The sequence below is a fragment of the Dreissena polymorpha genome, chromosome 12 (genome assembly GCF_020536995.1).
Source record: "Dreissena polymorpha isolate Duluth1 chromosome 12, UMN_Dpol_1.0, whole genome shotgun sequence".
Lineage (NCBI taxonomy): Eukaryota > Metazoa > Mollusca > Bivalvia > Myida > Dreissenidae > Dreissena > Dreissena polymorpha.
The window spans coordinates 55965076-55980857 of record NC_068366.1 but is presented as its reverse complement, the minus strand read 5'-3'; the positions used below and the strand labels follow the sequence as shown (position 1 = coordinate 55980857).

General features: G+C 34.0%; 2 protein-coding genes across 5 annotated transcripts in view; one reads left to right on the top strand and one right to left on the bottom strand.

The window, feature by feature from the left end:
• Positions 1 to 15782, bottom strand: part of LOC127853191 (testis-expressed protein 11-like) — a 199511-nt gene that overhangs the window by 62890 nt on the left and 120839 nt on the right. The gene's annotated exons all lie outside the window — the stretch shown is intronic.
• Positions 12204 to 15782, top strand: part of LOC127853192 (hormonally up-regulated neu tumor-associated kinase homolog A-like) — a 66334-nt gene continuing 62755 nt past the window's right edge. For both annotated transcript variants that reach the window (XM_052387468.1, XM_052387469.1), the window contains exon 1: positions 12204 to 12420. In XM_052387468.1, the coding sequence (XP_052243428.1) occupies positions 12232 to 12420 (189 nt within the window). In that variant the 5' untranslated portion in view covers positions 12204 to 12231. The remainder of the gene's footprint in view (positions 12421 to 15782) is intronic.

Below are 15782 nucleotides of genomic sequence, written 5' to 3'. Positions count from 1 at the left end.
AAATATCCAGGTACCAATGAGAAATGATTTGAATTTTTGAGTTTCGTTATTCATTTGCTAGACATTTTTATACAATTATATAGTAAATAATTTTGTAGCAGGATTCGGTAGATCTATAAGTAGGACTTATACTGCCTTGCTAGCTTTTATAGCGACGCGGTAGAGTATCTGCCTGATTCGGAACCGGGAGGTCCCGGGTTCGATCCCCATTGAGGTCGGGGATTTTTCTGGTTGGGTTACATTGGAACCAAACGTAAAAAACCCACCATGTGTGTCAGACGTCCCACAGATGTCATGGCAATAGGAAATTCGTGGAAGAATTCCCAATTGGAGGGGGTGTATGTAGCAGGATTCGGTATAAGGAGAACTTATACTGCCTTGCTATGTGAGCTAGCTTTTATAGCGACGCGGTAGAGTGTCTGACTGATTCGGAACTGGGAGGTCCCGGGTTCGATCCCCATAGTGGACGGGGATTTTTCTGGCCGGGTAACAATATCACATTAACAAGCGTAGCGGACATAGGAGAGGACCCTGCAACAACCATACTTGAATGAATGAAAGGGATATACGAAGGATAATCTTCGAAATCACCAAGGACTGAATACATTCGTTTAGACCCAGATTCTTAGCTTCAAATTACTATAGATAATTTTTCGTTTAAATGCATTTACTCTATTGTTATGTTTTTCTGTCAGTTTCATTGTTTGCTATATTGTTTAACGTGTGCTTTGATTTTTGTAAGTATTGCAATTTGCGCACCTTGATATGAAAGAAAGTCAATAATTTTCTATTTGTTTCATTCAATGCAAAAAACTTACAATCACTAATAACAGATCGGCTATATATTGTAGCCCTGTCATATAAAAAAGAAAATGTGCCCCATACATATTCCTTGGGTTTCGAAAAGTGAATAGTGGAAGTGCCAGTTGCATTTTTGTACTTTTTTGGGAAAACGACAAACGTTTGTGGGACATCTTTCAAAAGGGGATTGGTAAGTATAGTTGCTAGCGTTTTAGAATAAGAATTTCTTCATTTTACATGCTTTTTAAAATTTGCAATGTGTAAGAAATTTCCATATGCGGCATATACTCTTTTAGCCATCTTAGTTTAATTTCATATATAAAATACTCTTAACAAACTGTTTTAAATTAAACCTACTTTTGTCAAACCCTTTATAAAGTCTAGAAATAGAAATAGTGTTTAATTAATTAATAAGCAAAGTTTGTGTGTTTTTTGTTGTGATGTTTTTTACTCTTGAAGTCGTTATTATTTCGAAAAGAATACAGATGTAATAACATAATGTGGCTCCTTCACGATATTAACGATAAATTAAATATATACATCGATACAATTTCATAACATTAAATTAACTCTATCTATGACATATTTTATTATATATTTTACATTTGTGTTTTTACTTTATGAAATTGATTTTACTATCCGTTTTATGAGCAGAATCTCTAAAAACAATTTGAACGTTAGGTAATGCAGAACAAGAAGAACTTCAAGAAAAAGCTAATACTGTGATAGGTTTTACATTAAAATGCACATACATTTCCGTTTTAGTTTCATGTTTATACGATTACATGTACTGATATTTATAATTTACACTGATCAGGTAGAAGCATTTAAGGTTTTCAATTTTAATTTAAGTAAACATTAATAAGTAATATGCTATTCCCCTTGTGTTAATTAAATCACACATCTTAAGATTTATTAAAAAATGAATCTTTCGATTCATTTCCAAACTTTTCAGAAAAATTACATTGGTATTTAGGACTAAACATATGACCTTATATGTTTGGTTTTTAAAACGCCCACACTCTTAAAACCGATAGCAGTTACGAAATTAGTGTACATAAATTGTGTCAAAACGAAATGTGGACACATGGGAACATATCAAGTCGTTTGTAAAATACACCTATATCGGGTTATATTCGACTCTTTTGATTTCTTTTGACATTGAAACGTTCTTTTTAAAACTTAACATTTCAAATAATCGATTATAGAACAAAATTATACTGTACACATCAAGTCGTGATCGACAATTCATTAAAAATATTTCAATGAACCATGCACAAATATAGTTCGAAAATTGAATTTTTTCATTAATTATTGATTGAAATGATTTCATCTTATATCGTGTGTTCAACACTTTATACTTTATCATAATTTAGTATTTATGAAAGTGCAAATATACTAAATAATATTATACAAACTGTCAACTATAGAAGAAACGACTAGTGTTTGATTTTCACTCCACGACTGTTTGCATAGTTATTGACATTGGACCGTTACCGACTTAGCTCACAATACCGGGTTGCTTATCTTTACAATTATACTTATATTGGACTAAATTGGATGCGCAGATTGATTATCTGGCGTTTAAAGACAGTCGGGACTTCGATACATGACGTTTAAATAATAGGTCGGATCTCTATGTCGTTCCTTAATTTTTATACTGATTAGTCGATGTGGATTAATACATCGATATTTGTAAAATTCAAGTTGTTAATAGAACATTTAATAGTCCATTTGCATTATGCAGTACGGATGCACTTATATATATTGATCTATGCATAATCACTGTACACTGTAGGTAAGTATTATTATTATTATAAGTATTATTATTATTTATATTATTATTATTATTGTTATTATTATTATTATTATTATTATTATTATTATTATTATTATTATTATTATTATTATTATTATTATTATTATTATGAAAACTTATAAGAAAACGTGACAATGCCTGCAGATACTTCCTCATAAAAAAACTGGTTTAAATACAAACTTTATTACCACATTCGTTGCCTTTAAATAACCGATAGCGCAACGTTATACGTTATACTTATCATCTCAAAAGATACACTTTCACAGAGGCTTAAGTCGCACTTTCACTTAATTAAATTGAAAATTTATCACGAGCGATCGGTTAGAATCACAGCCGCGAAAACATCCACTCTTCAATGGATTGACAGATCTGTGACAAATGCCTACAAAATACGGGCGTCTTTGTCGCGGGCTGACATTCAAGTATTGCATTTCGCTTGCGACTGATTGCACTTAAGTTATGACAAGTTTGGTATTTTGGTTTGGATTGCACCAATTTTGATACTCGAGCTTTGTATAAAAATATTAATACGTGCGATTGTATTCATTGTGCAAAGATGCGGTTTTATTGAAGTGTAAGGGATCTTTTTTTTTTTGGGATGTATTATAGTATTGTGCTTAAAATCAAGACGACGAACAATGTTTAAAATGCAATTGACACGAATGTGAACGCGCGGCGTACACACGTACATACCAGATGAACAATTGTGCTTTTTTCATGAACTCATCAACACATGGAAACCATTTATGTCTACCAAATTATAACCTGTGTCAAATATAGTTACTCGGTTTTATTTCTCTTATGGCATCAAGAAAAAAACATATTCTTTTAATAACATGTGTTTAACTATACCTCATGGTGATCCTCCCAGTATACTGAGAATGACTGTTTACTGATTTGTAAATGTATGTGTCGTCGTACTGAATTAACACGTACTTAATGGATTTTCCTAAATATCCACCACTTCAGTAACATGGCACGATATGATTTATGTGCACGCAGGGATATGTTTGGTGCAGCGGACACGTTTATAACACTAATGCTATTAAAAGCTGATGTTGATGGGTAAGTCATTATTTGTTAATTTCGATGAATTACTGGACATGCATACTTTAAAGATGTCCGTTTTCAGTACGGAACGTAAAAATTGGCTTCTTATTAAATTGGATAAACAAGACGACGTTTTAGTGTGACATATAGTCGTACAGCCTCCGACGGAATTAATTAATTGTCGAAATATCATATATACATGTATCACGCAAGACTATTGTACCTTGGGTATTTTAATATAACATAACATAACATAACATTTATTAGGCATAAAACAGCATATTGCAAATTTATAGCCTATACAGGTATGTGTTTGTGAGAAAGCAAAGACATGGTACATGTATTTGAGAAGTACAACACAAAACGATGAATACGAATAGTTAGGTAAAACAAAAGAGAAAAAAAAAGACATGTCAAAATAATTCAAAGAAAAGAATCAATAATAATACAATGATAATTGCTTTATCCAAATATATAAACATTAGGCAAATGGAAACAATAATCATAGTTAATACGGTTAACTTATTATTACATCTGTTCTAATAAACATACTAAATTGAAGGCATATATTTTATATTACGTTACATTTGACCTTAGTTTTGGGCAAAATAAACATATTTTGATAGGTTATTTAATACCTTTGTTGATTTTGATGACATTAGAATTTCGAATTTGTTCAATGTTGGCCAATGACGAAAGTACGGTTTTAGGTATTGTTGTCTAATTCCGTTATATAGGGGGCATACTAATAAAAAGTGGAATTCGCTTTCTATAGCATTCATATTACAGTAAATACACTTCCTATTTTCTTTTGGTATGTTTTCATGACGACCTTTTTCTATCGCTAGATTATGTGCAGAGATTCTGAATTGTGTAAGTGATATTCTAAATTTATTGTTATTAATACATTTTAAATATTTTTCCGTTTCAAAGTCATATTTGAAATATCGGTATGCAGCCAGTCTATTTGAGTTATTTATATTTGTGAACCAAGTCTGTTTATATATATCCAAAATTCGGTTTGTTATTATTTTTAGGTCGTACTCGTTTGGGATATGCGTATTTTGTTGTATCCATATAGAAGCTAATCCTATGTGTTCGAGAAGTTCTTTAATCTGATAAGCCCAGTTCCTACCGGCATATGTATTATTACTTTCAGCATCGCTCTTAAGCAAATTATAAATAGATTTTGTCAGTAGGTTGTTGTTCGGATCAATGATTTTTAACCAGTATTTAACTAATGTCAATTTTCGTTTTACATACATTGGGTGTCTACCTAATTCCCCGTAAAGTCCGTCTAGATTTGTGGATTTTCTGACTTTTAGTATCTTACGTAGGAATTTACAATGTATGCGTTCGATATCTTTTCCTTCATGAAAGCCCCATGTTTCGGCCGCGTAATTTAATTTGGACCCAACTAGACTGTCAAACAGTCTACATTTTTCGTCTATGTTTAATTCAAGTTGATTAAATACTGTAAACAAATTGTGTAATGCGAATTGTGAATGTTGAGCGATATGTTTTTGCGTACGGTTCCAGTCTCCGTTTTTGTAAAGATTTACCCCCAGATATTTAAATGAATCGACAATATCTAATATTGTGTTATTTAATGAAAAATTATATCGTGTATGTCTACCTTTTTCAAAAATCATTATTTTGGTCTTTTTTGTATTAAAAACTGTTAATTTCCACTCGCTGCAGTAATTTTCTAAATCTTTAAGTAGCGATTGTAGTGCGTTAGGCGAGTGAGCGAATATGACCGCGTCATCAGAGAAAAGAAGTATGAATAATTTAGTATTCTCAAGAGTGAAAAGGTCATCCATATTATCATTAAAACTTGAAACTATATCATTTATGAAAAATAAAAATAATAACGTTGAGCTTTGGTCGCCTTGTTTTGCCCCAATATTCGACTCAAATAGTGATGTATATGTTCTTTCATGCCGGACACATGCTTTGACAGAGTTATACATGCTCCGTATGGCGTTTACGAATTTTGTGCTTATGTTTTCATTAATAAGTTTTTGGAATATAAAGGTTCGGTCTAATTTATCGAAACATTTTTCGAAATCTACGAAGGCACAATATAGCTTTTTCCGTTGGCTAAGTGTTTTTTGTATAACAGTTTGCAATACGAATATGCAGTCTACTGTAGATTTTCCTTTCTGAAAGCCGAATTGGTTTTGTATCAAGTTTTTATGTTTAGTTGACCAGTTTGTCAATCGATTTAGAAGTACTGTTGAATAAATTTTTGCCAGAATATTAATAAGGGTGATACCTCTACAGTTTTTTGCATCCTCTGTATCCCCTCCCTTGAATATAGGTATAATAATTCCTTCACCCCAGGATTTTGGATATTCACCATTTTTATACATTCTGTTAAAAAGTGCTAATATAAATGATGATAATTCCGGTATAGTATTTTTATATATTTCTGCGCATATCTTGTCGATACCGCTGCTTTTGTTATTTTTTTGTTCGTGGATAGCAATTGTAACCTCTTCTAGCGAAATGTCCTTATCTAAGTCTGGATCTGATCTTGAGGGATTATTTTCGCGCGTGCTATTTTCGGTATTACTCCTATTGTCAGAGTATAATTGTTTAAAGTGTTCATAGAGTGCCGCTGTGTTTAAATTGGTTGGGCTGTTGTCTTTCTTTAAATACTGTTTTTTAATTGTTTTCCAGAATTCTCGTGGCTTATGTTTACTAAGATTTGTGAGATTGTTTTTTTCTTTATGCATGAATTTTTGCTTAAATCGGCGTTTAGTGCGTATATATTTATTTTTCGATTTGATAAATAATTTTCGGTTATGTTCATTGGATCGGTCCTTTAGAAATGTATTCCTATGTTTATTAAATTCCGCTCTGGAAATATAACATTCCTTGTTAAACCATGGTTTTTAATTGTAGTGAATTTTATTATGTTTTTTATTATTTATTTCGTTTTTTCCAAACACCTCTATTGCACTCTGTTTTAAAATATTTATAAAGTCGTTTGCTACCTCGTCAATGTCGCGCTCGTTTAAAATGGACAGTTCGAGTGAACACAATTGCGCTTTGTATTGCGATAAGACATTCTTAAACGGGTCTATTTTTAAGTCGTCCCATTTTATTTTGTAATCATATGAGGCTTCGGATTTGCTGCCTTCCTCGTCGGCAGCGTGTCTTGACGCGAGACTAAAGAGTATGCCCGAGTGGTCAGATAGCTCATTTGGTTGAAGTATTTTAAAGTTACTTATAAGAAAAATATCTTTTGGTTCTAAAAGTAGATAATCCACCAGGCTGCTACCCCTATGTGAGTGAAAAGTGAACTCTCCTACATTTAGGTCATCGTGTAATCGCCCGTTACCAATAATGAACGAAGTCGATTGGCAGAGCTCAATCAAGCGTTTACCATTTTGTATCAATCACGTGGTCTTTGCTAGCACGTGGTGGGATGTAAAACACGATTTGACAACTCTTCATCGTCAATGTACGTGTCAAAATCTAGAACGTCGCATACATTTGAACATCTACTATTTAAATCTCCTGTGATAAAAACTTTGCCCAGATTTTTATATCGCTCAATGTTACATTCTAGGGTTTCGAAAATATCTATATTATTTGTATTAAGGCTCGAATTTTTTGGAGGAATATAGATATGACCTATGTAAACATCAATGCCTATGTTGAAGAGGGATTTACAACATTTTATCCAAATAATACCTGCTTGATTTTTTTCTATTACTGTAATTTTGTTTTTTAAGTGATGTTTAAAATATACAGAAATACCTCCGCTATAACGTCCTCTACTTGTGTTCACACTCTTATTTCCATATAAATGATCGGAAATAAATCCATCAATATCAGAGTTGATGAAGCTGTTGTTATGTAACCAAGTCTCTGATAGAAATAAAATATCACATTAAGTTACAGTGTTCAGAAAGTCTGTGTCGTCGATATTTCGCCTTAGCCCATTTATGTTCCATGACAATATTGTGATGTCCTTCTCACGGCTATCCTAGTTGATGTCGACTACCCGTCCGTTTACAAATTTCTTTCGCGCCACGTTGTTCACGAACATCTTGTTGCCTACGATTCGCACGCGCTCGTGTTGTGCTTCCGCTTCCTTTGAGTGCGGGAATAGGGCCTGTCTAGCTTCTCTATGTAGCTGTGGTCGTTGGATACCGACACCCATTTTACGTCTGGAGAGTTCCGTTTTTATGGCGTCGACGTAAGCCTGTTTACGCACTCGTTCGCGGTCGTTGTAGTCGTGGAACTTGGCGACTATCGGTCGTGTTTTACTGTTGGAATATGGACCTATGCGATGCACTCTGTCTAACTTGATGTCGTGGGCCTCAATCTGTAGAATATCTTTGATAAATGTTTTCACGATCACTTCGCAGTCTTATTCCTTCGATTCATCGAACCCATAGAACATTAAGTTTTCTTGCATTGAACGGCTTTCGAGGTCTGACAGTTTGTCGTTTATATACTCCTCCCGTGTGCTATAATCTTCCAGTTGCCTTTCCATCTTCGTACGTTGGGTTTCAAGGGATGTTATCTCTTTTTGGATATTGCTGATGTGAGCCTTTTGGGATTCAAATTCAGTACTTATAAAAGCACAAGAATTTTCGACCGACGTTACACGCTTGTCAATGCATGTTAGTTTAACTTCCAATTCTGAAACTTTTACACTGATGATGTTTAACGTTTTCTCTATATTTTGTGAAGACGATCGTATGGTTCGTATGTCGTCCATTATACCTAACGCCCAGGGCGGTGGTGTGTTCTGTATATGTTGGCTTTGCGTTGGCGACGTAGGTGTGGACATGTAGAATTGTGGGTGCCCGAAATTGGGTTGCGCAAAGCTCATGGGAAGTGGTGATTGATTCTGTTGGCTCATGACTTGATTAACGTAATCTTGACTCAATCGAAAATCGAAGTACTCACTGTGTCTATTGTTTACATTTGCTGGTACACTTGGTGGACTCGACTTACTCGTGCTCGTTGTTCCCGTGCTTGCTAAACCGGTTTCGTTGTGAGTGTCCTCGCCAGACAATGGAGAATTCGCTTTTCGTTTTTCTTTTCTGGCCTTTTTCGCTTGTCTTCTATTCGAACTGCTATTATTTTTGGTTGGCATCGAACTCATAGGTTTTCCCTTCGACACATGCACTCAAATCCACTGAGAACGCTTTATTATCCGAGTTTTTTATCAAAATTGTAGGAGCAGGTTTTCCCATGTCTTTACAATCTCACGCATGCGCAATCAATTAATGGGTATTTCAACTCCACCCTACACACATTTTGGCGAGGCAATTTGGTTTCTGCGATGAAGGTCGTTGTTGCGAGAGCCCAAACAATTTAGAGCGATGTATTTGCATTTTTTTTACACCATCGTTCACAAATTGGCGTTAATTATTTGACTTATACTAGGTTTTATTTTTAATTTATGAGAGGACGAACAATTGTTGATATCATACGGAATCATGTTCGATTGTCGGATATATAATTGAAGACATGAGTTTGCACATGATTGTGTATTTGCATTAACATGGAGAATCCTTACACCGGATCAAAGATCATTGGCCTCAAAAGATTTCATTTGGTGTCTGCTAGAAATACATCCAAACGTGTATTTATATATTGAATTGCCCGGACGTTGTTATTTTAAACGTTTAAACGGTGTATCAACTTTTCATAGGCGCTGGAACCAACAGAAAAATAAACTGGTTTGTAACACAAACACATCTTTCTTCGACAGTTTTTATAGAGTTCTATTTTTCCATACACGTTTGTTTAGCGCGGGTAGTTTCTTTTATTATAGACGCACTGCATAATTCATTACCATTTACCTTGAAAACCAGAGACGAAATGTTATAATATACGGGCGATGATTAAGTCGATATCGATCACACCTATTAGTAGAAATAGTCGGAAACAGCCGCTGTTTTTTCCTGATTTGGTTTCTGTTCGACGTCACATTAAACACATACTGTGCCATGGTAAAGTATCACGTGTATGTGATGTCAAATATATCACCAAATTGCAGGATATCGCATTAAGGGAGTTGCACGTGCTACTGATTAAATTAATTCGCTTTTTAAGACAACGTTTGAATAATTTTGTTGAAGCTATCTTTTACAGTCATGAGACAGACCATGGGGTTATGAAAATAATTTATTTAAAGATGTGTTCAACAAACAATACTCGCTTATTTTAAAATATTGTACCAAACCAGTGAGTTGAAAACTCCCAATGGATTATATAGATGTACACAAAATGGAAGAAAGATAATAGGTAAATATTTATAAACCGAACAAATACATTTGTAATATCAAATATTAGTGGGAAGCGTTATTGAAAAATATAGAAAGCACGTGTCGCTTAAATATTGGAATATACTGTAAGGTAAGAATTAGCTTCCATAACTCATTACAGAACAAGGTAGATTTACCATGACAACCTGTTCTTGTTGTTGCATAAATACATGTTTATTGTGTGAGAAATCGATTTGTTGAAAGGATCTAAAAGCACTAAGAAGTAAATACCCAGGATAATCGAGCTGTGAATGCGTTACGGTTGAGCATTCATTGAGTCAAGATTTGCATCTTCTCCCTGCGGCGCGGAAAATCAAATTAAATTGAAATACAATGAGCTTTTATTTCAGGCACGTAATTCGTTCTTAATGAAGCATTTAATGTGACTTTCAACTCATTACCATTTAGGGGTAATTCATCGATAGATGTCATATGCAATATCTGATAAAAGTCATTTAAAAAATGGGGCCAGTTTTTTTTTCATGTAAATTATTTGTTGCACAATGTGGATTTGATGTGAGATATAACATAGGATTGTGGTATTTACTAATCGAAGAGTGATGCTTCTTTAGATAACGTCGTAACGATTATGTTAAAACATAGTGCGCATGTTGACATATAGTAACTAGAATAGGTGAAATCTATAAAAGGGTTATACTCACAGACTAATGCGATATTTGTTTTATTTTATTACTATATATTTGTTTGGTAGACAAGTACATGGCTATCGGAAAAGAAATGATTTTTTCCGGCAGCGGCATGTTAATAGTTTACTAGATCAAAACAGCAACAACGTCCACAAAAACAATGACGACCACAAACATTCATAATTAATTCATAATGAACACAATAACGCTGATTCATGTAAACGCGTAAGCAAATACTGCATTTATAGGAGATCTCCTTATACCAAGACAAAACGGATTTAAAATGTATCAGTGAAAGCCTAACTGGTTTGTAATGGATTTATTATTTCAAAACGTCGCGCTAGCATTTGAAAACGTATTTCCTTACTTAATGCATGCGCATACTGCATTCACTTAAAGGATCAAAAGGCAAATGTTTATCTTCGCCACTCCCAATAAAAAGACTTAATGGATGACAAAGTGTAAATCAGAAAGTAATAGAATGTGTGTATCTATTAAATTGGATGTGTCATCCTTCAAAGGATTATAATGTAGAACAACGCGCAGCTTAACAAAACTCTCATCAGTAAAAAGGTGTAGTTCTTTATGAAAAGTTGTAAAGGATATACAAAAAAAACAACAACAACAATGAAACAAAATTAAGGTACTGCTTTTTGTTTCAGTGAATATTTTGTTTGAAAACTGTTAAACGTGGAATTTCCAATCAAGGCAATATACATTAATGATATTCTAAAAAAAAATCTTTATGTTTGGGATTTCAAAGCACAGTCGTTTTGATTGTTTATGCATTTTCAAGCAAAATTGCAGTTTAAGTTGATAAGGATTTGCTTTATAATATACCCGTTCTCGTGCTCTTTTAAAATATCTACAAAAGACACGTGCTTAAAGGGATGCATGCTTATAGCAGAACATTTCTAAAACAAACCGCATTATAGCACTTTACATTATAGCCATTGTCCTAGAATAAAAGTACAAAATTAGAGATACATGTACTAGTAATATATATATATATACTTTCTATAAGTTGTATTCCAAAGATTTGTATTAAAATTTAAAAAGTATATTTGGGTAGAACAATGCACTTTTTGTAAATTCATAAACTTAAAAGTGTCATGACCGTCACCAATGAATGGTCAACGTGAAAACTTTTTGATCTTAAAGGCGTTTAATAGCTTTTCAATTTACCATTTGTTTGTATAACAGTTCGGCGGTAAGGGTTAACAAATATGTTTATGCAGATTTTGGAATAGACTAAGGGGTTAACGTTCTCAATAAAGGTGCGATTATAGCCGTCAATGTCAACAAAATCCCGCGACACTGTCCTATGTGCTCAATGCGTGTGTATGGAATGCGTATATAAACGTTATATCTTTAACTGGTTCATATATTTAATGAGACTCCAAAAGAACATATTTGTAGGTTTGTTTAAAGAACTTCTTTGAGTTGATAGTAGTATAATTTGAGCATTCAAACACATAGTTGGTTTTTGAATCAAATATAGAGTTACGAAAATATAAAAATGACACGAGGATTTATATAATTATAGATAAAACACAAACGTTTTGGACCTATTATTTTTCAGAAGTGAACCGGTCTGTATTCATGCGCTGGCAAAATGACCGTACTTTCAATGGTTCCGAATGATACGCCATTACTGCCCGCGAAAGTCATCGATGTACCGAAAGATGTACTGCGAAACTTCCCGCACTCGAAAAAGGTCGGGAACTACCTTCTTGGCAACACGCTCGGCGAGGGATCATTCGCAAAGGTTAAGGAAGCCCTCCATATCCCTACTGGGGAAAGGGTAAGGGATAGAAATACTAGCGTTATAACATTTATCTCACAGTTGCAATTCCTGTATAAAGGGCCTAGACATTTTCAAAGGGAATTGGAGGATCCAACCCAAATTACGGGCTCGTGGGCTCGTGGGCTCCTGTTTATTTACAGCCCTCAATTTCAAATAGAAATTATAGATGCGATGTAGATACCGGTTATTTAGCCCAAAATCATTGTGTCATTCATAGAAATATTTAGCTGATACAACAGTATTACGTCATGGGTCGACGTATAAGTCGAGTCTTGTCGAGTCTATTTGGATATATAAAATGAGGTGTCCCTTGTCGAAAAATTCATTTTAATATACTAGTAATAATATAAAAAATATATAAGGGCCTTTTATTCAATGAATATGGTCTCTATAAACAACGGGTACAAACATTGTAGCGATATAACAGTATTTCGTTTTCTGTATCAAGTAAACTGACGTGATTATAAATGTCCGTGTGGAGAAGAATCTCTTTCATATATATATTTAATTCATTTTAAATACTAACCATTAAATATTTAAGTAGGGTATGCATGTGACATGTATATTGTTTTCTTTACCACAGCCATAACCAAACAAAACAATACGGTGATTGTTTTTTATGTTTTTTTTTCATCTTACTTTAACAATTCATCTTTGATCGATATTTCCCGTCAGTCGTTTTGTCTGATAGCCAGTAAATGTATTGTATCCAATAGAAAGACCGAAGCGTTCGATTTGTTTAGCTATGTCACATCCTTGTTCCCTCAATAATAATCGTAGCGTACCCGCTAATTTCCTACATGAAGGGCTAATTTCATTGTATTTGTGATGTAAACCTATCCAAAGCTATTTATTTAATCGTTAAACAAACTCTTTGCTTGCATTCTACCAAGTGGGTTGTTGACTTTTCAAGAACAAAGCTGTACCCTCGTCTAGTTCCACTATATATTTTCGTTTTATGACGATTATAAAATCATGTAAATATGACGGCACTTGAATAAGAGAGTCGTATTGAACGGTTAAACGGATTTTCGCAAAATATTAACTAAACTGATAAAAATTTACATGGTTTGTTTATAGTTTATTTTAAAACGTAAACTTACGTTTGCTTGTACGTCATCTGCGTACAGACGTTCCGTTTTTATTTGACCAATTCTTATACAATGTTAGAAGGCGTACAAGTTGTTTGCTTTCATTTAAACGTTCAAACCCTATGAGACCCTAAACATGTGTTTGTATTCCGTGTTGAATGTTCGAATTTTGTTTTTACAAATTCGATTAAATTCTTTAAATCAACATTTTGTTTTGATAAGGTTTGCTACATTTGATAAAATCAAATAAACAACAAGCTTAAAATCAGCAAAAAATAATTAAGAATATTACATAAATTTATTCACGCCTTTATATACTCATATTTAAGAGGTGAATCGTTAAACATTAACGTAAAAGAGTTTAGCGGACCCACCTACCCTATTTTAGTGTTAGTAAAAACAAATAACTGTTTTGGTCTCCGTTGAAACATAGTAATTCCAGTACATTTTCATTTAAATATATTTAAATTTATATTAACATACATATATATGCATATTATAAGTCAAAATCGTTCAATGTGATATCTGCATGACACTGTTTTGTACAGCGGTTATATTACCTCCGATTTAACCCATTTATGCCTAGTGGACTCTCCCATCCTTCTAAATTGGATCAATTTATTTCCATAAGTAGGGATGTCTAGTATATTTATTTCTATATTTAGACTTTTTCTTACAGAAATTCCTTTAAGCAAACAGCACAGACCCTGATGAGACGACGCATCATGCGGCGTCTCATCTGGGTCTACGCTGTTTGACAATGCCTTTTTTCTAGACGCTAGGCATACATGGGTTAAATAAGATGGGTCCCTTTAATATCAAGTTCATAGTCAAACGTTAACGCTATGTTTTGGGTCTGATATCGATGATAAATCTCCAACTGACTGTCAAATTGACCCCGGTACACTATTGATTACCGAGTCAACATCAGAAGTTTTCCTGTCGCCCTCTTCACTGACTTATTTCCCTAACAGGTACCCGGTTACTAGGAGAGTAGTAGAGAGGGTAGTTTTTGGCCTAAAATTTTATGTTAAGTTCCAAGGATTTCATGACAATGCTAACTTAAATATGAAATTGATATTTAGTTAAGAAGTTTTGATAATCTGGTCCCTGCTGAGCCGTCTCTTGAGGTAAATGTCATTGCACACTGCGTTTGCAATTAAAAACCCAATTGAAGTAATCAAAGCCTTCTCTTAAATCTAGCAAATGAACACTACAACATAAAAGACGTCTGCTCTGGATAATAAATTTTCAAAATTGTGAAAATGGTGATTGACTTCATGCACACGTGCAATCCCATAACATCAATCAAAGCGCTGAAGGCACTGTAGGTGTTCGCTGTTGTAAAATGTCGTCCTTGATTAGCTTGTGCGCATTGCACAGGCTAATCAGTATGCACATGCTAATCTTATTTGACATGCGTTAAGCCCCGTTTTTCCTGAAAGCTGCCAATATGTACAGATTTCAATGATAAACATTAGACTGGCCAATCTCGTCTTACAAGCTGTTAAACACTATTAGTCATATAAATCCTCTGCAGTGTACCAGTGGTGAACTATAAACATGCAAATGTGGTGGTTATCTTTCCTAGCAGATGCTCTATATAGCATTTGTCGTTTGCTGCAACAGGCAGTGGTTGTCTTTCCATACCGTACCTAAGGCTTCTAAGCACATACTGATTTGCAAAATATGGTCTGTAACATTAGTGTGAGCTAACGCTCACACTAAAAAGGACTTGCGACAAAAGATTAATCTTTTTTTATGTTTTCCAGCACTTCTTCGGTAGTAAATAGTCTTTAGTATGTTGCTTAGTTAAGTTAACAACAGCAATGACAACATCAACAACAACAGCAGCAACTGCAGTAACAACTTTAATAACTACACTACCATAAAATCTACTACTACTACTGCAACTACTACTACTACTTCTACTACTTCAACAGCACCACCACCACAAGCATCATTATCATCATCATCACCATCATCATCATCAACAACATCATCATCCTCCTCCTCCTCCTCCTCATCATCATCATCATCATCATTATCATCATCATAACTTCGTCTTCGTCGTCGTAGTTGTAGTCATAGTATCAAGACACCAACGTTAATTACAAAACAAACTTCCGTTTAAGACGTTCAGAAACCCGAAAATTGTTGTAGGCCATGTAGTATTTAAGCCTTATAAAGTTTTTATCACGCTTTTTATATTGTTAATCGCAGGAAACACAGGATAAAATTAACAGATTTTATAAACATCACAACATA